General features: G+C 44.7%; 1 protein-coding gene across 6 annotated transcripts; it reads left to right on the top strand.

Moving 5' to 3' along the window:
* Positions 1–27,825, top strand: LOC102469174 (chemokine-like factor). Of its 6 annotated transcripts, XM_027774615.1 has the most exons (6): positions 1–213; positions 6,749–6,907; positions 8,787–8,882; positions 16,679–16,837; positions 17,915–18,066; positions 21,824–22,073. In XM_027774615.1, the coding sequence occupies exons 1-6, from the start codon at positions 136–138 to the stop codon at positions 22,056–22,058; spliced, it is 879 nt and encodes a 292-aa protein (XP_027630416.1). In that variant the 5' UTR covers positions 1–135; the 3' UTR covers positions 22,059–22,073. The 6 variants fall into 6 exon arrangements, with proteins under 6 accessions (XP_027630416.1, XP_027630417.1, XP_006155627.1 ...); XM_027774616.1 differs by lacking the exons at positions 16,679–16,837; positions 17,915–18,066; positions 21,824–22,073 and adding exons at positions 23,970–24,068; positions 27,066–27,406 and having other exon boundaries at positions 5–213; XM_006155565.3 differs by lacking the exons at positions 16,679–16,837; positions 17,915–18,066; positions 21,824–22,073 and adding an exon at positions 12,483–12,668 and having other exon boundaries at positions 9–213.
* The last annotated feature ends 6 nt before the right edge of the window (positions 27,826–27,831 follow it).

Below are 27,831 nucleotides of genomic sequence, written 5' to 3' on the forward strand. Positions count from 1 at the left end.
GCGCAAGAGCGGAAAGTCGAGAAGGGCGGTGCGCGGTAGCTGCGGCGGCGGTTGCTGTAGCGGCGCTAGGCTTGGCTGGGAGGTAAGCGGAGCAGGAAGTTTAGAGGGGCGGCTGCTGTCGAGTCTGCCGGCACGATGGAGATCGTGCACCTGAAACTGAAACATCGTCCCTTCTGCTTCAGCGTAAAAGGCCACGTAAAGATGCTGCGGCTGGTGAGGCTCCGAGCTGGGCAGGGGGCGGTGTCCAAGCGCTGGAGGGTGCGAGATGTGACTGTGAAGTGTGTGAAGCTATGAAGTGGGAAGGGAGTTCCTGTTTGCTCTTTCAGCCTGTTTTTGTTGTTAAGGCCTCCCTCCAGAAGCAAAGCGTTTCCCTCTACCCCTTGCAGGAAGGCACCGAGTGAGATAAGGCACCTGAGGTTTTGGGGACACACTTATTAGTCAGAATCAGCAGGTCTACCATAATGGTTTGTTCTTGAACCCACATACCAGGTACCCAGGATAGCAGGCTGTAGTTATACCCTCAGAAGTTACACGATTTAAAAATAACAATAATAATAAAGCTCTTAGGGCTTTGGGTGGATTCGGTTTGCTTAGAGAAGTGGAAAGTGCCCTAGTTGAAGGAATCTATCATGGAAACTATCATAGTTGAAGGAATTAAAAAGGAGAAGAACTTAAGGGGCAGGAAAAAGTTAACTTTTAAAGGATTGACTTGTAAGAGGTAAGGTGGAAAGAGTTACAAGTGATAGGGAAACATTTCTAGTTATTATGAGAAAGAAACTTTGTATTGGGGACATTCCCGAAATGAAATGGCCACTTGGGAAAGCAGTAAATTCTCAGACAGCAAAGGTGGCAGACATTTATTCATGAACACTTGGTGAGAATGTGGCAAAGGAGACTGAGGAGAACGAGTTGTAGATAAGAAATTGTATATAAGAAACTTCCCATATCAAAGGCTGTAATTCTAAGAAAGTGCTATAATACAAGGTAGAATGTATAAGATTTCCCTGCTCAAGAAGAGTGGAGTGGGTGACATATCACTCCCTGACCCCACAATATACTATAAAGCTATAATAAAACAGCATGGTATTGGCACAAAAACAGACAGGTGGACCAATGGAATAGAATAGAGACCCCAGAAATAAACTCCAAAGCTTACAGCCAACTGATTTTTGACAAAGGATGCCGGTCAATCCACTGGGAAAAGGTAAACCTCTTTAGTAAATGGTGCTGGATAAACTGGGTATCCACCTGCAGGAAGATGAAACTGAATCCCCATCTTTCACCATTAATAAAAATTAACTCAAAATGGGTCAGAGATCGAAACCTAAGACCTCAAACTATAAAACTACTGGTGGAAAATACTAGGGAAACTCTGGGAGACGTTGGGGTAGACAAATATGTCTTAAATAAGACTCCCAAAGCACAGGCAACAATCCCTCAATTAGACAAGTGGGACTATATCATACTAAGAAGTTACTGCATAGTAAAGGACACAGTAATTAGAGTGAATCGACAACTCTCAGAATGGGAGAATATTTTTGTAAAATATGCCTCAGACAAGGGACGGATAACCAGAATACACAGGGAACTTCAGTGGCTTACTCAAAAAATTATTAACCCAATTAAAAGATGGGAAAATGAGCTGAACAAAAATCTAAGGAAAATAAACAGCCAAAAAGCATATGAGGAAATGCTCAACATCCTTCATCACAAGGAAGATGCAGATTAAAACCACAATGAGATATCACCTAACCCCTGTCAGAATGGCAAAGATTAAAAATACAAAAAGTGATGTGTTTGTGGGGTTATGGTGAAAGGGGAAACCCTCCTACACTGTTGGTGGGAATGTAAACTGGTTCAACCACTGTGGAGAACAATATGGAGATTCCTCAAAGATCTACACATAGAACTACCACTTGCTCCAGCAATCTCACTTCTGGGTATCTACCCAAAGGACAGGAGAATGCTCAGTGGGAAAAGCGCTTGCACATCAATGTTTATTGTGGCGTTATTCATGATCGCTAAGACATGGAACCAACCCAAATGCCTACAAACAGATGAATGGATTGAAAAAGTGTGACACATATACTCCATGGAATACTATTCAGCCATAAAAAACAAGACCCTGGTATTTGATAGGAAGTGGTCAAATACAGAGCATCTATTGCTGAGTGAAACAAGCAGGATATGAAAGATATTGTATTCACTTAATATACACCAACTATCCACACTTTATGGTAGAGACTGAAATATTGGAGGGCATAAAAGCAGTGAAAATAGTTATGGATACTGAAGACAGTGTGGAATGGGGCGGGAGAAGGGAAGAGTATAGAGAAGGATAGCAAGAGAACAAATAGAGAGGCATGACATTAGTGGGACACTAATGGTTTATTACCCGTTGATGATAACATGTATAATATTCTCAACTGAACTGGTCTGAGAAGTATTTCATGTTGGGTGAATTCTTTTTACAAGCCAAATGATATATAGTGATTGAATGTTTTAAAAAATAATGAGAATAATAATAATCTGAGATTATGAAAAATTATTTGATGATGATGTGGATAGTAATGTCTTTGTCTTGACTGATATGCATGGTAATCATGCTGGAAAAAGAAATGTAATACATTGTAAAAATATATGTGATTCAATGTAATATAAAAAAGATTATGATAATAAGTTAATTTTTAAAAAGAATGTATAAGAATTACAAAACTATCCTGGAGTCAAAGGAACAAAAGATTATTTTGGGATAGAAATAAATAATCAGAATAAGGGACCTGCAAGTCTGGGGTTTTATCCCTGGTACTGAACGCTCTGAAACACTAGAAGAGGAGCAGAATTTTATGAGAAAGTTTTCATTTTTGACATATGAATTTCTTTAGCAGATAATTTGGGTAATATCTTCCAAGCTCTGTGCTAAGACTTGGAACAACAGACAAATGAAGACAAAAGTCCCTTAGTTCTGTTTATTCAGAGAGTAGACACATGAGCAGATAGCTATGACATGGGAAAAGGTGAGATAGGACACAGAAGTGAGACATCTAACCAAGGACATAAGGACGTGTCGGAAAACTTCTAGAGAAATCTAGGTGTGATCTAAGGAGAGTCACCTGAACAAAAAGCAGGGAGGGAAGGAAAGCATGATTTATGTAGCAAATTTTGGGGTTGTCGGAAAAGTCATGACATATTTTTCTATGCAAAAGTGTGTCATGACTTTTCCGACAACCCAACATAGGTTGAATATTGGGACCAGCAGATGGCCTAGTGGTTACATCACCGAACTCCCACATAGTCAACTGCAGTTCAAGTCCTGGACCCAGAGGCTTAAAACTTATGCCAGGCATGTGTTTGCATGTGTGCCTAAAATCCTGAGAGAGGAATGGAGGAGAAGGGACTGTGGCGTGGCCATGCCCCCAGGGGGTGATTCTCGCTTTCTGTCTCACTGTGAGCGCATGTGCCCTATAGCAAAAATCTCTCTTAAAAAAAAAAAATAGATAAGAAATTATTGGCCTCATTTTTTCATTCAACAAATATTTATTGAATGTCTGTCTTGTGCCAGGCACTGTTGCAGGCTCTTGAGAGAAAATGAGTGAATAGAACAAAGATCCTGCCCTCGTGGAGCTTACATATTGGTGTGAGAAGGCTGGGGAAACAAACATATACATAAATAAATAAAGTGAGTGAGTAAGTTAGTAGTCTAGAAGGCGGTGAGTGCTATGGAACAAGAGGAAAGGAAGCCAGGTAAGGGAGAAGGAGTTGCAGAAGAAGATTGCAGGTTGCTCTAGTAGGGCGATAAGCTTTGGCCTTGGTTGAGATAACATCTGAGCAGAGAGCTGAGTGAAGTGAGGGAGTTAGCTATGAGAATATTGAGGAGAGTGTTTAAGGCAGAGAAAATCTAACATAGTGACTCCATGGCAGGAATGTGCCCAAGGGGGTCAAGAAAACAAACAAAAAAAAACAGTGACACTGGCATGGGTATGTGAGAAGAACACAGTGGAAATAAGGAAGGTTTTGAGTAAAGGAATACTAATGATCTGACTGACTTTTTTAAGTACATTAGCTCCTCTGTTGAAAATAGATTGGTGACAAAGGACAGCAGTGGACTGGTGCAGAAACACTGGTCGAGCCAAGAAGACTAATTAGAGCTGTCTCAGACATCAGAGCAAGAAACGATGGAGGCTCAGACCAGCCACCTGGCAGCTGGTGGTAGCTGAGCAGGCCATGAAAAATGATCATGTTTGGGATGTATTCTGGAAGGGCCACCAGCAAGATTTGCTGAGGAACCAGCTCTGGTGTTGAAAGAAAGAGAAGAATCCAAGATAATGCCCAAGTGTTGGACCTAAGCATCTGGAAGGATGGAGTTGCTGTTCACTGAGATTAGGAAGCCTCGGTGAAGCAACTGTAAGAGGAAAATCAGAAGTTCAATCTTGCATTTCACGTGTTAGGTTGGAGATACCTGTTAGACAACCAAGTGATAGTATGAATAGTACATTGGAATAGACAAGACTGGGTTTTGATAAGAGAGTCAGGCTTCGGAAATAGAGTTGTTTAAAGGTTATCAGGAGAGTATAGAGCAGGGAAAAAAAAAAAAAAAACAGAAGATTGAACTCTAGAACATTAAAACAGTAAGAGTTTGAGGGAAGAGGAAGAACTAGCCAAGAAGAATGCAAGGGAGCATTTGGGGAAGTAGGAGAGACCCAGAGGGTGGGGTGTGGGGGCAGGGTGGCAGCAGATAGTGTGGTGGGTAAGGTGCTGGACTTCCACATGTCTGACCATGGTTTGGGTCCCAGACCCGGTGGCTTGAAAAATCGTGCCAGGCGTGTGTGCATGAGTGCTGAAGATCCCAAGAGGAGAATGGAGGAGTAGGGATTGTGGTGTGGCCATCCCCCCCACCACCTGAGGAAGATTTCTCACTTTCCCTCTCTGTCTCTCTCCAGTGAGTGCACATGCCCTATAGCAAAAACTTTTTTAAAAAGTAGAGGAGGGGGGATTATGGTACGACCAGGCCCTGTTAAAGGGTGTTTTCTTCCTGCCTTCTTCCAGCCCTCCTGTCTCCCTCTCTCCAGTTAAAGGGTGTTTTCTTCCTGCCTTCTTCCAAACCTCCTGTCTCCCTCTCTCCATCTCTCTTTCTCTCTCACTTCAGCGTATGCACACACCCTCTACCACTGGGAAAAAAAAAAAAAAAAAAACAACCTTTGGCCCTGTATCTCAGCAGTTAAAGGAGCTAGATCCCCACATGGGCAACCACAATTTGAATCCCAGACAGAGTCTTGAAAAAATATGCCGGGCTTGTGTGTGTGAGTGCCCAAAATCCCGATGGGAAGGAGGAATGGAAGAAGAGGAATTGCAGCACGACCATGTCCAATTGGGGATGTTCTCTCTCTCGCTCGCTCTCGCTCTCGCTCTCGTACCCTCTGGCAATAAAAAAAAATCCTTGATTCTAGTTTCATTGTATTCATGTAAGAGAAAATGTGTAAAAAGTAGTATTTTCAGTAATAAAGCTATTAGACATCAGAATTGTTTTTTCTGACACTTTGTTTTAACCTTTCTTCCCTGATATTTTTCATAGCAATATTCCAAATTTAAAGTTGACAGAATCCAGATTGTTAGGAGTTAAGGAGTGATGAATGGATGATAAAGAATTACAGACAGCCAATATCCAGACTTTCGAGAACTAAAACAAGAAGAGTAGAAAATGGAGTGGGGTGGCTGTGGGGAGCAGGATGAAAAGGTGGTGCGTGTGTTTTAAAGGAAGGCAGCTTAGATCTGTTTATAGGATAAAGAGAGGAGCTGGCAGAGGACAGATGGAAGGTATAAGAGGAAAAGAAGAGATCACTGATGGGAAAAGAGAACAGATGTGAGAAGTGATGGTATCAGAAGTGTAAGTAGAATTATTTAATTAGACTTAAGTCAGAAAGAGATACCTAATCCTCTAAGACAGATGTTAATGAAACCTAATATTTTAGCCATGCCTCTTTTATGTATGCATGTGTATATATAGCAGAAACCCATTTTAGAAATTGAGTTTGGGGGACCAGCAGTTGGCATACTGGTTACATTGCTGGGCTCCCACGTGGTTGACTGTGGTTCAAGTACTGGACCCAGTAACTTAAAACTCACACCCGGACCAGAAGATGGTGTAGTGGTTATGTTGCTGGACTTGCACATAGTAAACTGCTGTTCGAGTTCCGGACCCGGTGGCTTAAAACTCACACTGGGTATGTGTGCATGAGTGCCCAAAATCCTGAGAGGAGAAGGAATTGTAGCATGGCCTTCCCCCCCCAGGGGGTGATTTCTTACTTTCTGTCTCTCTGTCTCTCCAGTGAGCACACATACCCTATACCAAAAATCTCTCTTCCAAAAAGAAAAGAAAAAAAACAGAGTTTTAGAGCTTAAATCTGTATTCATAAATTATAGGGACCAGCAGTTATTGTAATGGCTATGTCATTGGACTCCCACATAGTCGACCGCGGTTCACGTCCCAGACCCGGTGGCTTAAAACTCACGCCGGGCGCGTGTGCATGCGTGCCCAAGATCCCGAGAGGAGAATGGAGGAGAAGGGATTGTGGCGTGGCCATCCCCCCTGGGGGGTGATTTCTCGCTTTCTGTCTCTCTCTCTCTGTCTGGCAAGCGCACGCGCCCTGTAGCAAAAAAAAAAAAAAAAAAAAAAACTCTCCAAAAAAAAAAAATCTGTATTCATAAATTATTGAATAAATCATGTTTGTGTTTTGTTTTTTTTTTCTAGGCACTAACAGTGACATCTATGACCTTTTTCATCATCGCACAAGCCCCTGAACCATACATCGTTATCACTGGATTTGAAGTCACTGTTATTTTCTTTTTCATACTTTTGTATATCCTGAGACTTGATCGGTTAATGAAGTGGTTGTTTTGGCCTTTGCTTGTAAGTGTTCAGTTTCATTTTTAAGTTTTACTTTCACTACCATAGTGAGACATTCTCTTAAAATGTCAAGATTAATCTCAGATAGGCTTAAGGAAGAATTCTACCCACTGCTCAGCACTGTCCTTGCAGGAGTTTCTCGGGCATCCAGGGCAGCCTCAGAGCACAAATTCTTCTCTAAACTCCGTCTGTCAAAAGATATGGCTGACCCTTTTGTTAGGAGAATTCACATAGGTGTATGTCTTCTAAAGGTATTTAAATTTAGGACCATGTTAGTAAAAATTATACAGCATTCTTAATCTTTGCCTCCCTTTTAAATGCATGTTGTTATGGCCACAGCATTGGGGGATAGAGATAGAGGCAGGGGTACGAGTATTCTTGCACATCCTTAATTCCCCGATCACTAAATGGAAAACCAAACTCATTAGGAGGATAAATAAAGCACAATGTTATCTTTCTTAAAAATGTCTGTTATCAGGACCAACAGATGGCATAATGGTTACATCACTGGATTCCCACATAGTCAACCACACTTCGAGTCCCTGACTCGGCGGCTTAAAACTCACACCAGGTGCAAGTGCATGCGTGCCCAAGAGGAGAATGGAGGAGAAGGCATTGCAGCATAGCCATCCCCCCACCCGGGGGGGGGGGGGATTTACCCCCGGGGGGGGGGGTGATTTATTGCTTTCTGTCTCTCTGTCTCTCTCTGTCTGGTGAGCATACGTACGTTATAGCAAAAATCTCTCTCGAAAAAAAAAGTCTGTTATCGTTAATGCTAAGTGATTTTAATTCATTTTCTAGAACCTGATTTTGTAGCATATTTCAGCCTATTCATCTCTTGGCATTAGGAATGCCTTCCCAGAGAAGTGTCCAAGTGGTTCTAGAAAATGTAAGAGTAGGCAGGTTGAAGACAGTAGTTTAGGTATTTGTGGCCCTTTGGCCTGGACTAGAAGTTGGTTCTTGGAAAAACCTAGTGACTTCATTTCTCCTCTTTCAAGTCTTATCCCCCACTTCCTGTCTCCATAGGGGTCCCTCCTAAGCCCCCTTGCTACCTTTCCCTTTCAGCTAGGGTGGTAGGTATCACTTGTTCCTCTGAAGCATTTGTCTAATCTTCTTGGATTCCAAAGTGCTGATAGCCCAGTTGATAACTCCTGTTCAAGAGAGAGAACTTGGGGTCAACAAATTGGTGTGATGGTCAGTGCACTGGATTCCCACATGGCCAATCATGGTTCAAGTCCCGGACCTAGTGGCTTGCTTTCTCACTTTCTCTCTCTCTCTCTCTCTCTCTCTTTCTGGTGAGCACATGTGTTTTATGGGAAATTAATAATAGTGATAATAAATAAAGTAATTCTTTACAAAAATAAAAAGAGAACTTTGTAGCTATGCTCAAACCATAAGCATGCCTTCTAGAATCACCTTTGGAGGCCAGTGATGAGTATTCCAGACTAATCACAAGCTTAATAAGTCCCAAAAGGGGAAAGCTGAGGAATAGATAGGATCTTCATAGTACCTCACATACCTCCTACTCAGTCTGAACTCCGGAGCTGGACCTGATTGTTTGATGTATAATGGAGACTATTTCACATAAATGTGCATAACACATCACCCACTTTCCTAATCAGATAAGCTCTCCCTACAACATATTTAAGTAAAAAGTCTTGTTACGTGATTGGTCTAAGTAAAGAGAACCACTAGGTGTCGTTGTAGACCAAATACTACCTAGGTGTCATTCTGGTTTCCAGAAAGTTATATGTTAAGTGAATTTGTTTAATAAAATGGAACTTCCAAAATCTTTAGGGAACTTATCTTTTTATTTTTCCCCAAATAAACATTGCTTGGTGGTCTTCACGCCAAGCTGACCTGTTGTGCTCTATGTTTTTAGGATATTATCAACTCACTGGTTACAACGGTATTCATGGTCATTATATCTGTGTTGGCACTAATACCAGAAACTACAACATTGACAGTCCTTGGAGGGGTAAGTGACAGTCTTTCTGATTTCTTCCTTCAGACTTGATCAGAATGCAGATTTATTTTAACAACATATAAAAGAATAGAAAGCTATACTTTGTTCATCTTTGAGGCTCCTAGAGCAGTATACAGCTTAATATTTTGTTGTGTGAAGGCATGAGCTCATTGACATGAAAAAATATGATTTCTAGAACTAGAAATGAGGTTTTAACCAATGAAAGAGATTCTTACATATTTCTCACAGGTTCGTGGGGCTAGACTAGCCTCAGAGAAGCTACTAGAATCAATTACAGAATTAGTTCTGAGAAACCTGATGTCAAGCAAAAGCAAAGCATGTGAATGAGTTTCATAGCTCTCCCTTCTATTTTTTATTTTTTATTGTTTTAGGTTTTTGCCATACGGTACGTGTGCTCTCAGGGAAGAGAGGGGGCAAAGTGAGAAATTACTCCCCGGGAGGATGGTCATGCAGCAGTACTTTCTTCTCCATTCATCTCTCAGTAAATGCAGGCGCACATGCCCAGAGTGATTTTCAAGCTTCCTGGTCCAGGACTTCGGTCTCATGTGGGAGTCCAGTGCCTTAACCACCATACCACCTAATGGCCCTGCATAGCTCTCCCCACCACTGCTCTCCCTTTTAAAGAGACTACCTACCACTTAGGAAGGTGATACAGACTATTCTGAGCTCAATTATTTCTTGTTCAGATCTTTCTTCAGATAGAATATAATAGAAGATGTCCTTGTGATAAAGAAATGCTAGTCGGAAGACTTACCACTAAAGGGTTATTTTGAACACTGCTTAAAGAGAAGCAAATCAATTTAATCAGACTTTGTCCTAGAAAGCAAGACAAAAGAATCAAGTAATTTAATTATAATTCCATCTGATATGCTGAGTTTTTTTTTTTTTTTTTTTTTTTTATAGGAGGTTCAAAATCATTTGCTTTTTGTAGATTCTGATTTAGATAATTGAATTAGAAAAGTTCTTAAGTAAATCTCCCTCCTGGGTCAGCAGGTAATGTAGTGGTTAAGGTACTGGACTTCCACGTGGCCAACCACAGTTCATGTCCTGAACCCAGTGGCTTGAAACTCATGCCAGGCACACATGCATGTGTTCCAAAAATCCTGAAAGGAGAATGGAGGAGAAGGGATTGCAGTATGGCGATCTCCCCTGGGGGGGGCGGTGATATCTCACTTCCTCTCTCTAGCTCTGTCTCTCTGGCAAGCATGCACACCCTATAGCAAAAGTCTCTCAAAAAATAATAATAATAATAATAGTAACAAAAAACCCTCATTCCTATTTCTTTGTTTTCTGACATAGGGGCTACTTTGGAGAATTCATCACTCACAGACTGTCATATATGTCAGGACCCATAGGTTTTATCACTCTTAGGCCCTAAGCAACAAGGAATCAGAATTCTAGAACTAAGACAGCACTATTACAGCAGTCTCTCCCAGTTGTATTTTTTTAAAGATAGTCTTATCCTTGGGACCAGCCGTTAGCACAATGGCTATGTCTCTGGACTCCCCATGTAGTCGACCGTAGTTCGAGTCCCGGACCCAGTGGCTTAAACTCACGCTGGGCACATGTGCGTGCATGCCTAAGATCCCGAGAGGAGAATGGAGGAGAAGGGGTTGTGGCGTGGCCATCCCCCTTGTGGGGGGGTGGGGGGGTGATTTCTCACTTTCTGTCTCTCTGTCTCTGTCTTTCTGGTGAGTGCACGTGCCCTATAGCAAAAACCTCTTAAAAAAAAAAAAAAAAAAAAAAGTCTTATCCTTCTACTGTAAAGAAAGAAGGACCAGGCATAGGATTTATTTTCATTCATGCATTTACTCGGTCATTCATTTCTTCATTCCTTAGGCGTACTTTGGCAGGTACTGACAAACTATAGAGTTATACTATCTAATAAAGCACCTACTAGCCACAGGTAGCTACTGAGCACTGGAAATGTGGTGGTCAGGACTGAGATGAGCCAGGGGTACAAAATACAGCTTAAATTTTAAAGATTTACTACCCCTAAGAAATAGGCTATTTTATAAAAAATTGTATTATGTTGATGACATGTTAAATGATATTTTTGATCAAATAAAATACATTATTAAAATCAATTTTACTTGCTTTTTTTTCCCCCTCTACTTTATTCGTATAGCTACATGAAAATTTTAAGTGAATTATGTGGTTTACATTGATGACCCACATAGTTCTGTCAGATAGCACTGGGCTAGAGTGTGGGCCCTGTGCTCAAGCTTACAGTAATACAAGAGACAGAAGTGCAAACAGCTGTATATAAACTGTTGACAGTGCTGTGGGGAAGAGAAACGAGGAAGCAACTACCTCTGTCTGGCAGTGTTTTGCAGTTCACCAGTATTGAATAAAAGGGGGGAAAGGGGAAAGGTCATAGATGGGGGAACCAGCAGTGTGCAGGATGCCAGAGTCACAGGGGAACTGGCAGGAAGTGTTTAGTGTGAGCAGCATAACCTGGCAGGCCGTGGCTTGAGACTTTGGGAGGAAAAGGAGGCTGTGGGAGCTGTGTGGAGCCAGGAAGCCAAACTTCCTGGTCCTTGGACGAAGCTGACCAAATGGTTTGTAAGGAAGGACATCCCCCTAATCCAGGCACCAGCTCTCTAATAGCTGCCAGAGTACGCAAAGGCCCTCTTGTGTTCTAGTTTATTACTTTTACCACATTTTTATTTTCCTAAGGCATATTTAGAATCCTACCCTACCCAGCTCTAGCCCAGCCTTTGAGCGTTTTATTTGAATCATCCTATCACTCCCAAAAACATTTTTTAAGAATTACTTACTTTAACTTTATTTATTTATTTATTTTTAATTTGACCAGAGAGAGAGGTAAAGAGAGAAAGCAGGTTGTCAGGTCTGGGACTCGAACCATAGTCAGCCATATGGGAGTCCATCGTAACCACCACTCCACCTGCTGACCCCACTCCCAAAAGTTTTGATCACAGCTGTAGTCCCCATCATTTTATCTTGAGCTGGTGTCAACTTCGACCTTTTCTCCAGTAGAGTTTGGCAATGAGAACATCAAATAGTTGAACACTGAGAAATGTTGATGGATGCATTAAATATCACCAGTAGGGCTTAAAAAATATACACAGGAGCAAGTCAAGAGATAAAGACCGGTCTTATTTCAGAGCCCACACCAGTCTTCTTATTCTGCCCAGAGTATCTTTTCCCTTTCTGGACAGGAATTGGCAAAACTTGGCAATGAAAAGAGTACATGATCTCCAAATATTCTTCCCTTTTTAGAGTTACCTGATGGGTGGGACGGGCAGGTGGCGGTGGTTAAGTGTGCTGAATACCGGACCTGGCGGCTTGCTCTCTCTCTCTCTCTCTCTCTCTCTCTCCCCCTCTCTCTCTCTCCCTCTCTGTGTCTCTGTCACTCTGTCCCTCTCTGGTCAAATGAAAATAAATAAATAAAGTGCAATAAAATAACTCTCTCAAAAAAAATAAATAAATAAAGAATTATGTGGCAGTGCAAGAGCAATTGCAGGACGCTAGCAGGACAAGAATCCAGTGGACAGACCCCTTTAAAACTCGTGTGGGTGAGAGGTCAGGACCATGGCTGGGGCAGTGACGCTGTGTCTTTGTTTCCAGGTGTTTGGACTCGTGACAGCAGTGTGCGCTATTGCCGACGGGGCCCTTATCTACCGGAAGCTTCTCTTTAATCCAAGCGGTCCTTACCAGAAAAAGCCTGATCATGACAAAAAAGAAGTTTTGTAATTTTATAGTCCCTTTTTGTTGATACTAAGTATTAAACATACTTCTTTATTCTTCCACATATTTTCTGCAATTCTCGTTTTTATCACAGTATGGGGGTTAAAGGAAAAGAACTCCGAACTCCGAGTCCAGCGCTCAGCTGGCTGCAACTCCTGGGAGTGCTGGCTTCCCATGGCCTCCAGGGTCACCTGCCTGCCTGGCCGGCTGACTGCACAAAAAGGTGGAGTGAGCAGACCCAGTTCCTCAGGCTGGGCGGTGACGTTCCACCCGGTGGCCAGGAGAGTGGATCTGTGAGCCAGCTGCGCGCGAGAGGCCGGCAGCCGTTGGGGCGCGACCGAACGCCAGCCGTTGGAGCGCGACGCTGGTTCCCAGAGGAGAGCCGGCTGCTGCGGTGCTGGTTCAGAGCCACAGGGCCGGCCTGACACGATCGGCCCCGGGGGCCAACCATGGATCCCAAGTCGACTGAGGCACCTCCCAAGGACTCGGAACCCCCAGAACCTGTAGGGAAGCACGGCCGCTCAGCGCGCTCGGCAGCCTCCGTGCGCCCGGCAGCCTCCGTGCGCCCGGCAGCGCGCTCCTCCCAAACAGTTCAGCCCGGGCCGCCTGCGCCCTCCGCACGTTCAGTGAAGTCTGCACGCGTAGCACGTCCAGAAAAGAAGGCTGAGCCTAAGAAGGCCGAGCCCAAGCCCAAGCCACCCTCGAAGACCGAGTCTAAGCCACCCTCGAAGACCGAGTCTAAGCCACCTGCGGAGCCCGTGCAACTGCAGCCCTCTGGACTCCCTGAGCCCGACAATGAGAAGGCTAAGGCAGCGATCCAAAAGCGCGCTGAAGGCCGGGCCAAAGTCCCGCACAAATTTAGGGACAGCATCAAGCGTTTTTTCTTCTCGCCCACTGGAATGCTGAAGATCCTGAGGCTGGTGAGCGGAAGGCTGGTGACCAGGCTGGGAGGATGCAGGCTGGCTGTGGCCTAGGGGAGTGATGCCCAGGGAGTGCTGCATCAGGAAAGCCTCTGTAATTCCCTTTGCTACTCACTTCTCCCCACTTCCCTTGCCCCCACCACACACAACCCTTCCTACTAAACTGAGCTTTCCCTGTATTTCTCAGATTTTCCCTCACAAAGGGAATTTGAGCCGCAATGAAGATAACAGAATTTTTTAAATTAACATGCTAAAGTAATAGAATTAGTACAAAATCTGTCATTCGAAAGACCAATTAAAGTGATAAAGCACTGGCCAATCTAATTAAGGAAAAAGGAATGAGAGGATGTGTATTTAAAATCAGAACCCAGAATGAGGAAATAATCACAAACGCTAATGCAACTGAAAATAATTTACAGTAGTACTTTGAAAAACAAAAAGGTATGAATAATTGGATGAAGTGTTTGATTTTCTAAGACAGTAAAAATCAGTACCCAAACTGATCCCAGAATAGAGAATAACCTAAAGAGATGGATATAAACACAGAACAAAAAGAATATTACCAAGTGAGTATCTCTCCAAAATGTGTCAGGCCCAGACGTTTTTACAGATTAAATCTTTCAAACCTTCATGGGATATAATTCTGATACTCCTCAAACTTTTTCTTTTTGGAGAGGTTTTTGCTATAGGGCATGTGTACTCTCCAGAAAGACAGAGACAGAAAGTGAGAAATCACCCCCCAAGGGGGATGACCACACCACAATCCCTTCTCCATTCTCCTCTCGGGATCTTGGGCATGCATGCACACGCGCCTGGTGTAAATTTAAGCCACCAGGTCTGGGACTCAAACCATGATCGGCTACATGGGAGTCCAGTGACATAGCCATTACGCCATCTGCTGGTCCCATCCTCACACTTTTTCAAAGAACAGAGAAAGAAATGCTTCTGAACAATCATCAGAATCCATGTAACACTGATGTCCTGTGGAGCTCATGGGGCAATACTGTAGAGAATGAATAAAACAGGCTGAGGGAGGCAATCCCATGAGGGTTCCCAGTTAAGTCTAAAAATCTCCCTGAGTCCACCAGGGGTATGGCTGAAAGGTGGGGTGGATCATTATGTCAGAGGTGTACACGAGGGCACACTCGCTTAACAGAGAAAAAGTGAGAAAGCAAGCCACTGGGTCCAGGACTCCAACCACAGTTGGCCATGTGGGAGTCCAATGCCTCAATCACCACGTCACCTGCTGGCCCCTCTCATGGAAGAAATTAGTTAATTTAAAAATCCGACAGTTCACCTGTTCTTTCTTTCTTTCATTTTTACAGAGAGATTTTTGCTATAGGGTGCGTGTACTCACTGGAGAAACAGAAATTGAGAAATCACTCCCAAAGGAGGATGGCCATGCTGCAATCCCTTCTTCTCCATTCTCCTCACAGAATCTTGGTCATGCACACACACGTCCCTAGAGTGAGTTTTAAGCCACTGGGTCCAGGACTCAAAACGCAGTCAACTATGTGGGAGTCCAGCTAACCATTACACCATCTGCTGGTCCCATCTGTGTTTCTTAAAAATATATCACAAGGGGGGTCAGCAGGTGGTATGGTGGTTAAGGCGCTGGACTCCCACATGGAAGCCCACAATCAAGTCTCAGACCTGGCAGCTTGCTTTCTTATTTTCTCTCTCTCTCACTCTGTCTCTCTGTGTCTCTCTCTGGTGAGTGCACATGCCCTGTAGTAAACTAGAAATAATAATGATAAATAAAATTAAAATATTTTTTAAAAGAAGAAAATATTTCTCTTTACAACAGCAGTCAAAATGACCAAATCTAAGAGTAAACGAAATAAATACAAAACAGTAAGATGAAGCAAATTTTAAAACTCTTCTGGGAGATATAAAGTAAATCCACTAAAATAACTGGAAAGACATACTTCATTCTTGACTAGAAAGACTAAATTTTACAATCTTTCCAAATTTCAAGTTAATGAAATCAAGTAAAATATCAACAACTTAGTTTGGGGAACTTGACCAAGACAACTGTGGGAGACAAATCATCTGATAATGAGTAATATAGGAGGACTAGAGCCAAAGGATAATGCAACAGGAAGTGACTATCATTTTCAAAGTACTGTAGAAGAAATCAACTCTGTAGGAGAAAATAATCCAAAAGAGACCCAAATAATCTGAGAATTTAATATACAATAAAGACTGGACTACCGATCAGTAGGGAAAATACTGGCATTTCCCAATAAATGATGTTGAGATAATCAGCAGCTGTTTGAAAAGAAAGAAAACTGAAGCTCTACCTCTATCAAAATCAACATATGTTGGGACTAGCAGTTAGGGTAATGGCTATGTCGCTGGACTCCCATGTAGTCCACCGCGGTTTGAGTCCCAGACCCAGTGGCTTAAACTCACATCGGGCACGTGTGCGTGCGTGCCCAAGATCCCGAGAGGAGAAAGGAGGAGAAAGGATTTTTGTGGCGTGGCCATCCCCCCAGGGGATGATTTCTCACTTTCTGTCTCTGTTTCTCTCTGTCTCTCTGGCGAACGCACACACCCTATAGCAAAAAACCTCTCAAAAAAAAAATCAACATATATTTGCTTTACCAGTATATATATACATATTTCTATTGTGCAATATAAACTGTTAATAGTGGTTACTTTATAAGGAGAGAGATCGAGGTTGAATTGGGGAAGAAGAATGAAGCTGACTTTTTACTCTTCTATACAATGTGCATGTTAATTATTTGCATGTATTATTTATTTCATTTTCATTCACGCATGCTCTATAGAGAGGCAAAGGAGAAAAGCAAGAAATCACTCCCCAGGGGGATGGCCACCTTGCAATCCTGTCTTTTCTATTCTCCTCTAGGGATTTTGGGTACGTATGCACAGGTACCCGGTGTGCTTTTCAAGTCACCAGGTCCAGGACACGAATCACAGTCCATGTGGGAGTCAAGCACCTTAACCACTGCACCGTCTGCTGGCCCCTCAAATATTATTTCATTTCTTAAAAATAGAAGAAATTTTCAAAATAAAATATATGTGCAACACAATGTAGACAATTGCAATACCAGATTTACATTCTGATGATTTACGTTTTTGTTTTCTTAGTAGCCATGAGCTTTGAAACAAATCCTTTTTCTTTTATTGCAGGGAGTTATCGTGGGAGCATTAACTTTCTTCCTCATCGCTGAAGCCCATGAGTCGTTTATAGCCATCACGGTTCTGGAAAGCTGCATCGTCCTGCTTTTCATTATAACATATATGCTGACACTTCACCACTTGCTAACTTGTTTACGGTGGTCCTTACTTGTAAGTGTTCCTTTTCGTAATTCGAATATAAGCTTTGTCCTCAGCCCCAGGGTAAGAGCTCTCCTCAAGTGAAAACAACAGAGCTCTCTCTCTAGATCGAGGCAGAGCAGAGTTATGACAGGGTGTTGCCCTTGTCCCAGGGTAGAAACTAGCCCAATACCCAGAAAGTCCTTGGACCTCTCTGTCTGTAGAATAGCCGACACACATACACTTTCAGCTCAGAGTGCAAAACCCATCTCATTTTGGCACTGAACACGTGATACTATTTCAGCTTGTCCTAAAGAAAAAAATTTCATTAGTATACGCAGTAGTAGGTGATCACATTCCCCACCTGTTGCTTATAAATCAGTGCACACGTCCACTTTGAAACAGCACCCACCCTCTCTACCAGGTTACAGGCATCCCTCCCAAAAGCAAGAGCTGGCACAATGGAGCAAATTGCTGAGCATACCTTGAAAGCCTGCAGGAGTCAACCTTTTCGTGTGTGTTAAGGGCCCACATTCTCAAAGGAGTGCCATATTCTCAAAGTGGAGTATCCAGGAAAGGCCATTGTAAAAGCTTCCTTCAGTTGCTTTCTCCAGACTTTCACCAGCTGAACAAATGATTGCAGTTAATTCCTCAGGTCTCAGACTTGAGAAATAGTTTGTAAAGAAGCAGATGTGGACCCAGTGCCCAGCCCTGTCACCTTACTAACTATGTGACTTTAGCCTCAGTTTCCCCATCTAGGAAATGTGGAAAAAGAAAAGGGATGATGGTAACCACCTCCCAGAGTTCCTGTAGAGTTAACTGTTGCAAAGCCAACAGCACAGTACTTGAGGAAAGGTAAATAATAAAAGATTTGCCAAAAGAAAAGAACCCGTGAAACCCCACAAAGTGGTTAGATGGGTTTTGGCATTCTGTCTTGCACGGTGAACAGTCCTAACTCAGAGCTCAAGCCTCTTCCACATCCCACTTCCTGCTAGTACCCTTCGCTAACTGTAAGGTAGGATTGGTTGCTACTGAGCTAAAGCTCCAATATTTTCTTCAAACGTGTGAGGGGTTTTCTGAAAAGGCTGCTGAGCTCTCTCTGTCCCACAGAGTGCCAAGCAACAGGAAGCAGACAAAGCAAAATATGAGCAACTCTCATTGGACATGTGGAAGACCCTCTTAGTTATGGAGAGCTCTAACCATGGAGAGGTTTCTGAGGGGAAACTAAAATCTTTGTCCATGGAAAATGTCAAGAAGGGAAGGTAAAGTAACCGTTTTTGAGCACAGACCATGTGCCACATACTTTTTCACCTATTGCCTTATTTAATCCTCACAACAACCCAGTGAGGTCCTAGTCATCCCCCACACCCCATCTAACAGGTGAGAAAATTGGCTTAGAGTAAGTTGCCCATGTGCATACCTAGGTGCACTGCAACTCAGATTTGAGCCCAAGTCTGTCTGACTCTAAAGCCCAGAATCTTGCCAGACTTTATACTCTATTGTCTTATGATGGTTTCTCTATCTTCTTCTTTTCAACATGTCCCCCCATCCCTGCCTCAAGGTAAGAAACTCAGGAGACTACATCTTTATGTCTCACTCAGATAGTCTACATTTTATTTCTGCATCTTCTCCTCTTTTCTTGTGGTTTTTGTAAAATGTGGAGCTAAAGGTAAATTGGTTTTCACAGCTTCGGGGGTGGGGGAACTGAGGGCCCCATAGCGCCATCAGCTGTGGTCAGGAGGACCAGAGCCCTTTGAGAAAGGGACTCATGCCTGCTGGGCCCACTGCCGTAAGGCTGGAGATCCAGATAGGGCCACAGGACACCATACTTTGCTATAGAGTCCAAGAAGAAGGTTCCCAGACACAGCTGAGGTCATTTGAGCAGGGACCGTGGGCACCTCAGAGAGGGTAGCAGACTTGCTGATGTTTGGCATCCAGCTGCAGGAGTCACCCGGGACCTTTTCTCAAGGTCAGTTCAGAACACAGAACATACAGCCCGTTTCCTCCTGGAACTGTTTTCAGGCTCTGCATAGGCTCCAAGGCCTGCCCGCTGGTTAGAAGTGGCCAACACACATGGCTGCCTTAGTCCTACTCTTAGCCCTTCTCTTTAGGCAAGATGGTTTGGTTCCCAGGTAGGTTAGGATTAGGCTGAGGAGTTCTGACTTTATGTGGTGATTTCCAACTTAAAGGCTCATAAAGAAGAGAGTTCCTTATTTCCCTATCCTCATTCTTGCTTGACAAAGGCCTGAGGGTGAAGGTCACACCAGAGAGGGAGAAAGTCCGATACACTGGGGCACTCTCAGAGGGTACTGGCCCCAGATGTAGGTACCTGCTGATATGTGTGGGTTCTGGGACCCTGTGTTGTCAGAGCTTCCTTCTCTGGATGGATGGGAGAGCCTGGGCTCTGAGTTGCAGCTGCCTGCTTCTGTGAAGGCTGTTCTAGGGACCCTGACACTACAGGGAGGGTGCAGGCCCAGCTCTCACCCCCTAAGCTACGTGGAACCCTAGCCTGATCCACAGGACTCTGCAGTAAAAATAGTGAGATAGAACTGTCCTCTCCTACCTGTGGTAGGGTCACTGACTTCCCTTCTAGGACTATCTACTTCACCCACCCTAGTCTCATGTTATCTGTCAACATACCCAAGACAAGCATGCATTGTAATTATCATCTTCTGAATAACCCACGTTTTAGACATTTCTACATTGTAAAACATATTGGGTTGTTGGAAAAGTCACAAGTATTTTTGCATGGCGAAACAGAAAAAATATATCATTACTTTTCGGACAACCCAGTAATAGCCAGCATGGTCAGAGGAACTGAGTTCTGGTCAAGCAGGTGTTTTTGCCAAGAGAAAGCAATTCTTAAACAAGAATATAATCATGTTTTTAAACAAAAATTCTGCAGAAGTGATGATCCTAAAACTACCAGCAATGTCTACATTTTTAAGTAACAGGTACCCGCTATAGAATGTGCCCTTCCGATAAGATCAGGGAAAAACAATGATTGCAGTGATTACTACTCTGTTCCAAGAACTACAGGCACAAGGGAAACCAATAAAAGCTGTAGGCAGTTGAATACCAGATAACATTTGTTCTTTGTAAATTCTTGTTACAAACACTGCATTTCAAGAAATAGATTGTAAATGTTTAATTTTTCTTTAATATTCAGTGATTTAAAAAACAACCACCAAGCACTCGCCATTAAGGCATCAATTTTTTCTTTTTCAGTTTTAGTTGGACACAATCTTGTTTAACTCGGAGAAAGGTTTGGGAGCTTTATGGAAGAGTAATAGTCAGGTAGCGAACCCGGCTCCCATTTTGGTCAGAGGGGGCTACTTGATACAACAGGGTATTTAGTCCAGGGAGAAAGAAAAACAGCATGAGGACGGACCGTTATTTATGGAGAAAGCAACAGTCCTGCAGCATGCAGCCAGGCCCAGCTGTAATTTTAACCCAAACCATCAGGAGAACACACACGGAGACTTCAGAAAATTCATGGAAAAAGCATATTACAAGAAAACTAAGGGGGGCTGCAGATGGCATAGTGGTTGTCACTGGACTTCCACATAACTGATCGCGGTTCGAGTCCCAGACCCAGTTGCTTGAAAATCACACTGGACACGTGTGTGAAGGCCCAAGATCCCCAGAGAAGAATGGAGGAGAAGGGACTACATATGGCCATTCCCCCACCCCCACCCCGGAGTGATTTCTCACTTTCCCTCTTACTGTCTCTCTTTTTCTCTCTCTCTCTGGCAAGCACACATGCCCTAAGGAAAAAAACCTCTAAAAAAAAGAAAACTAGGTGTGGATTTCAAAAATCTTTTGCACCAAAATAAACTCATACTTTAATTCCATTTTTCTACTAACCTCTTTAAGTCTCCTCATCGCTCTCCTCCATGTTCAGATGAGACCAATGAGAGGGTCTAGGTCTAAGGAAAAGGAGAGGCAGTTTCCTCAGAGAGAAGGCCCTTGGGCACTCCAGTCAGATCGCTGAGGGGCACAGCCACAGCCTGGCTGAGCAACCTTGGGTAAGTTACTTGCCCATCTGTACACTGGCGCTAGTGAGCGTTTGTTGTGAGAATCAAATGAGAGCACATATACGTTGGCACAGTGCACGACACATCGTAAGTGCTCAATAAATGTGAACTACAATCGAAACATTAGGTAAAGGGCAGAGCCAGCTCAAATGGGTGTACAGGAGGGCACTTTTTTTTCAGTTTTTGCTATAGGGCATGTGTGCTCCCCAGAAAGGAGGGGACTGAGGAATCACCCCCCCAGGAGGGATGGCTACGCCACAGTCCTTCCTCCTCCAGTCTTCTCTCAGGATTTTGGACATACATGCACAAGTGCCCAGCATGATTTTTTTTTTTTTGGTTTATTTTTTATTATTTTCCCAGCATTATTTTCAAGCTGCTGGTTCTGGGACTCCAACCACACAGTCAGCCATGTGGGATCCAGTGCCTTAACCGCCACACCTCCTGCTGGCCCCAACAGAGCACTTCTTTTCAGTAAGGACTGGAGTGAGCTATTGAATATAATGCCCCATTGTCCACCAGGGTGGTAAAATTATGACAGGAAATCAAAGATTAGCTGGGCCTAGTGTATGGTTGGTTTATCATTATTATTAATGTGCTTTCACCCAAATTCTCAATGATCAAGATCTCACCCAGCTCATTTTTATTTTCCTTTCTATAAGGCATTAACTCTTTTTTTTAGAATTTTTTATTTTATTTGTTTTTCATTTGACCAGAGAGAGAGAGAGGGAAGGTGAAAGCTAGGTCTAGGACTTGAACCACAGTCAGCCATGTGGGAGTTCAGTGCCCCAAACACCCTGCCACCTGCCAGCCCCATTAATTTTTATTTGTAAAGTTCACACTCTGCTTTTTTATGGCAAGAGCCCTTACCCCCCCGTGTTTGAATATCTTGGTTTGCACAATGCTTACGTGCTGAGCTTTCTGCAAAGCTACAAACCACTGCACTTGCTCAGGCCTGCCCACTGTGAGCAGACCTCTCGCTCAGCCCACAGAACCAGCTGGGACCTACTTCCAACCCTCACCAGCCCTGCTCCAGCCCCCATTCCAGTGTCAGCCACCAGGTGCCAAAGCAGCAGGCTTCAGTGCCTTTCCAAGAGACAAGTCACATCCACACTAGGGCTCCTTGCTTGCCAGCCTCTGCAGGTAGGCCCCCTGAAGTCCGCAGAAAGTTCACTAGGCCTGCACATTTGGAGGGCAGAGATCACGAATCGGCATTTTGAGGCACTTGCACCTCCTGTCCTGTAGATGCCAGGCATGTTATCAGATGCTTTCAGGTTCATTATGCCATTTAACCTTCAGATCAAGCAATGAATCCAATCATTATCCCCACGTTAAAAACCCACAAGCTGTCCAAGGGGTTACCCCAGGTCACACATCTAGGAATTAGGAGGTCCAAAGGGCTCATCAGCAAAACATTCTCAACTTGTGGCATACCATTTCAACCCTCCAGACCCATTCCACAGAAAATGCCAAAGATGGACAGGCCGTTGTGTTTCCAGCCTGGACACTTCACTTCCTCCTTGTTTGGGTATCCCGATGGGAGGTGATAGTGATAGCTCCAACTCCACTCCTCAGCAGATACTCAAACTTTGGCAACCTAATAAGCTGGTCTGAGCCTCCACTTATCCTCCATGAAATGGGGATTACAGAAATATACCCTGCTGGGAGCTGCTAAGTGAGGCTTAAATGCGATAGTGACTCGGAAAGGCGCAGCACATTGAAGAGCCCCACTCACACCATTGAGATTCCATGCATTGGATGGAGAGCGCCCAGTGCCCCAGGTAGGCTGCCACTACCAAGTCAGGCCATCAAGACTCAAAGATTTCATATGTTCAAATTTGGCAGCTGGGCCATATTGTGGGTCCATCACCCACCCTTGGCCTTCGTCCCTTCCCATACACTGGCGCCACTGATGCATCAAGTACTTGGTCTTCCTTCATCGCTCTGCTGCCCAAGCCCAGCCTCTGCTCTCTCAGTAGGGCATCCTACCCACTCCCCCTCATCTTTAATGTCAGCACACAAAGAAGCAAGTTGGGCTAGCAGTTAGAGAAGCCAGTACTGAACTCTAACTGACATCTAGAGCTATGGACACAAAGAGTGTGTCAGTGCTGGGGCAGACTTAATTCTAGCCATGTCTCAGCTAAGAGCAAAAATCGCCAGCACTGCCATTCACGCCAGAGTATCAGGTCCGCTCCTCAGTGGGTTCCTGTATTCTTTGGGATGTGTAAACTCACAGAATAAATGTTATCCAAGTTCAGAGCATTGGTTTGACCTGCAGATGGAGGAGTGGAATTAAATCAATTATGACAATGCTAAGTTAAAATATTACATTTATATTAAAGCAAATGTGTTACAAAATAGATTGCAGAATTTACATTAATTTAAAGTACTTATTTAGGGAGGACCAACTTGGACTAGGCCCTGAGACTGCTGTGTTTTTCCTCACTCACTTTCCTATGCCCCTTAAGAAAAGTCCGATGAAAAAGTTGTCAGCTTTTTTTTTTTTTTTTTTTTTAAGAATTATTTATTTGAGATCAGCAGGTGGTGTGGTGGTTAAGGCGCTGGACACTCCCACATGGCCAACCATGGTTCAAGTCCCAGACCTGGTGGCTTGCTTTCTCACTTTCCCTCTGTCTGTCTCGATGTCTCTCTCTGGTCAAATAAAAATAAGTGAGAAAAAGAATTGAAATAATTCTTTTTAAAAAAGAATTGATTATTGAAATAATCTTTTATAAAGAATTATTTTATTTTTCATTATTAATATTAATATTAGTATTAGTATTTAATTTGCTACAGGGCACATGCCCTCACTAGAGAGGGGCGGGGGGAAGCAAGAAAATAAGCTACCAGGTCCAGAACTCAAACCACAGTTGGCCATCCTCAACCACCATACCAACTCCTGGCCCAAGTTGTTTGTTTGTTTCTATAGGAGTTTTTTATTTTTCAAGAAATTAAACCCACTCTGTAGACCTATCCATGACCTTAAAAATGACATAAACTCTGGAAGATGTAAGAATTATGCCTCTAGGGTTCCTTTTAACCCATCCACCCATAGACTAGTAATTGACCAATTTAAGTATTTTATGAAACATTTTCATGTAAAGCTGACAATTTTCAATTCTGTATTACAGGATCTTATCAACAGTTTAATTTCAGCTGTGTTCCTTTTAATTGTTGCCTCCCTGGCAATGCAAGAAAAGAAAAGAAGACCTTTTTTCTACATCGGAGGGGTAAGTAGACACCTTCATGACTCCACTTAAGATCAGTGTTCCCAAGATTCTGAAAAGGGAAGCTAGCAAGCCCCTGTTATGTCATTAACAGAACACAATCTGCACTACCGCCCCTGCTCCTTCTCACACAGGCTTCTTCAGATGATGTGAAGTTGCATAGACTCTAAGCTCATGAGAACCATAATTCCATTACGCATTCTCCAAATAGGTACCAAAAACAAGAGTCTGTTGAATAGAACTTTGACTTTTTTTTTTTCCAGTTTGCCTTAGGACATGTGTACTCACTAGAAAGATAAAGAGAGAGGGGAAGTGAGAAAGCAGCCCCCCCAGGGAAGTGGAGAAGGCCATTTCATAATCCCTTCCCCTCCATTTTCCTATCAGGATTTCCGACAACCACGCACATGTGCCTGGTGTGTTTTTCAAACCACCAGCTCTGGGCCTTGAACAGCAAAAGCGCGGTCAGCCATGTGGGATCCCGACACTACTTGCTAGCCCAAACTGTGACTTTTCTGGACAACAGAATTATATTTTTTTTTTTTTGAGAGGTTTTTGCTATAGGGCGCATGAGCTCACCAGAAAGACAGAGAGAGACAGACAGAAAGCGAGAAATCACCCCCTGGGGGGTTAGCCATGCTGCAATCCCTTCTGTTCCATCCTCCTCTGGGGATCTTGGGCACGCATGCACACGCGCCCGGTGTGAGTTTAAGCGACTGGGTCCAGGACTCGAACTATGGGAGTTCAGCGACATAGCCATTATGCTAACTGCTGGTCCTGAGAATTATATTTTAAAGACAGATAAAAAGAGAGGTTGCAGGGGGAGACGTGCATTGTCAGAAGTGAGTACTTCAGGAAGGAAGGAGGAAACCTGCCGCACATTCAAGTGGCCAGTATGAGCCCTGGTCCCAGATAGGCACATTGTAACTTAATTGTTATGACCCTCCTTTTCTCAGAGGAAATGAGCTTAAATAGCTTGTCTGTCATGGGTCACAAAGTTGAGACAAACTTGACCTCAAACCCTCATCATATGGAAGAACACAAGAAATGGCAGATCAGATGCTCTGAAGATGGGGAGAATGGGGAGGTAGAACTCTATGGAGTCAGATATTAATCCAGAAGGGAAAAGAGTTTAAGTTCTTTGATTCCCTTCCCTAACCAGTAAATATTTGATAGTCCCATTGGGTTGACAGGCCTGAGCTCAGTGCTAGGAATAGTCTTTTCCTTCTGGGAGAGCTCACAGAGTAGCTGAGATAAGACCTACCTAGGAAAGTATATTCAATAGCCAGAGATTCCTCCGACTTTAAAGAGAAACATCCGGGACCAGCAGTTAGCAGCATAATGGCTATGTTGCTGGACTCCCATGTAGTCGACCGCGGTTCAAGTCCCAGAACCGGTGGCTTAAACTCACGCCAGGTGCGTGTGTGTGCGTGCTGAGGATCCTGAGAGGAGAATGAAGGAGAAGGGATTGTGGTGTAGCCATCCCCCCCACCCCCCCCGGGGAGTGATGGTGTAGCCATCCCCCCCACCCCCCCCGGGGAGTGATTTCTCGCTTTCTGTCTCTCTGTCACTCTCTGTCTTTCTGGTGAGCAAACACACCCTATAGCAAAAACTTCTAAAAAAAAAAAGAAAAGACAAAAGGAAAGAGAAACATCCAGACATCTGAAGAGCAGTCTCAGAGCACTAGGGAATATCAATTGCCTTGGGCCACTGGTTCCCATCTGCTAAGTCAGCAGTGGAGCCGCTGCCTGGGGTTTCCATGCCCAGGTCTCCATTGGTTCTTACCTGGAAGGGAGCAGCCCCTACCCTCTCACTCCCACCCCACTCCGACTCCATAGTGGTCTCTTTGCTCCAGCCTTGTTCACTTTCCATTCACCTCATGGCCACTGCAGATGAGTTTTCTGTGTCTCACCTTTGACTGCTTTTTTTCCCCCAGAGGGCATGCTAGAGAGAGACAGGGGAAAGCGAGAAAGCATCCCCCTGGCCGCCCCCAATGGAGTATGATCATGTCTCATTCCCATCCCTTCTCCATCTCTCCTTTCAGGCTTTTGGGCACACATGCATACATGCCTGACACATGCCTGGCATGTTTTTCAAGACACTGGGTCTGTGACTTAAACTGTGTGGTGAACCGTGTGGGATCTAGTCACCTTAACCACCAGGTCACAGTGTGGCCCCTGATCACTCTTCTTTTTTATTTATTTATTTTTTTAATTTAATTTAATTTTTTTTTTGGAGAGAGATATTTTTGCCATAAGGCACATGCACTCGCAGGAGAAACAGAGACAGAAAGCGAGAAATCACCCGCCCAAGGAGGGATGGCCACACCATAATCCCTTCTCCTCCACTCTCCTCTTGGGATCTTGGGAACGCACGCACGCACACACGCCTGGCACGAGTTTAGGGACGCCGGGTCCGGGACTCAAACCTGAGTCCAGTACATGGAAGTCCAGCAACATACGTTAAGCCATCTACTGGTTGCCTTCCCCTCCTCCCCCACACACTTCTTAATAGCTTCCAGCTCCTGCACCTCAGCTGCCTCCACTCCCTTCCCTGTCTCAGCGGCTCCTGAGGTCTCAGGTCACACCAGAGTCCCTGGAGCTGGCCCCAGTGTGGGGCCTGGAGTACGATCCTCCCAGTCGGTCCCTGTAGGAGCCCTTCCCCTTTCAAACGCAACCCAAGATCGTTTCTGCCCAGAGGCCTTCTCAGGACACCACTCCACCCCGAGCTTCCCAGGGGCGCCTTTCCCCAGTCCTTTCCTGGTGCCACAGGCATCAGGCGAGGCCGCTACTGGCCGCAAAACCCACCTTTTCCAAAATTGCCCTTTTGGGGAAAGGCAGAATGGGCCTGCAACAGCCCACTGAGCAGATCCCGAGAGGGTCCTGGAGTGGCCGAGGGGACAGGAGACTCAGCAGCTCCTGCCCGGGGTGGGGACAGGGAGCCGAGGTTGCGACTGAGCTGCAAATAACCCCGCCTTTCCTCCCGCCGCGGTGCATCTGCCAGTCGCTCTGTCTCGCAGCGGCAATCTTGTGTTTCCTCGATGCCATTCTGGTGACCAAGAAGATGAGAAATAAAATGAAAAAAGCCCTGGGAGTCAAAGTCGAAACCCCGCCCCCGGAGCCCCAGCCGAAGCCTGTGCTGAAGCACTCCTCAACACCCAAGGCCACGAAGCAGAAGCCCTCGGTGGCCAAGCCCGGGCTCATGAAGCCCACCCCAGCCCCCTAGCAGATGCACCGCCTGTGTCTCATCCCTCCCTCCGCTGAGCGCGCACGCTGTCACCCATCCGGGCCTACACGTGACCATAAAATGGGGCTCTGAGTCGGAACACATCTGCCTGCCTCTTCGTGTTGTCTTATGTAACAGTCGCGTCACATTTACAGGCCCATGGCGCTGCCTCGGCGAAGCTCCGGGTACGAGGGACGGGACCCCAGGGTTCTAGACAACCCTTCCCCCAAAAAGCCGGAGCAGCGGCTGCAGACCTGGACCCAGTTGTTAGGCCTCGCTAGGACCAGGACGGGAGCTCTGCATGGAGGAGGGGCCGGCATGTTGGGCGCGGAGGTGGGACCCAGCAAAGGCTCACGAGGGCGGCGGGCGGCCTGCTGGGTGGGCGGGAGGCACCCGCACCCGCACCCGCACCCGCACCGGCACGGGCCTACAAGCCCATGCTGGCGCGCGCGGAGACCGCGGGCGTTGGCGTTCGCTGGTCCTGGCGGTTAGCCGAATCGGGCCTCTGAGCAGGTGGGTGACCACCAGGCTCCCTCGCAGGACA

The sequence above is a fragment of the Tupaia chinensis genome, unplaced genomic scaffold (genome assembly GCF_000334495.1).
Source record: "Tupaia chinensis unplaced genomic scaffold, TupChi_1.0 Scaffold000463_1, whole genome shotgun sequence".
Classification (NCBI taxonomy): domain Eukaryota; kingdom Metazoa; phylum Chordata; class Mammalia; order Scandentia; family Tupaiidae; genus Tupaia; species Tupaia belangeri.

Excerpts from the sequence above, each read along its gene's own strand:
- LOC102469174 (XM_027774614.1), top strand. The coding sequence starts at position 13,052 with ATGGATCCCAAGTCGACTGAGGCACCTCCCAAGGACTCGGAACCCCCA. Across the intron at positions 13,523-16,678 it reads TGCTGAAGATCCTGAGGCTG|GGAGTTATCGTGGGAGCATT; the intron begins GTGAGCGGAAGG and ends CTTTTATTGCAG. Across the intron at positions 16,838-17,914 it reads GTTTACGGTGGTCCTTACTT|AGTGCCAAGCAACAGGAAGC; the intron begins GTAAGTGTTCCT and ends TCTGTCCCACAG.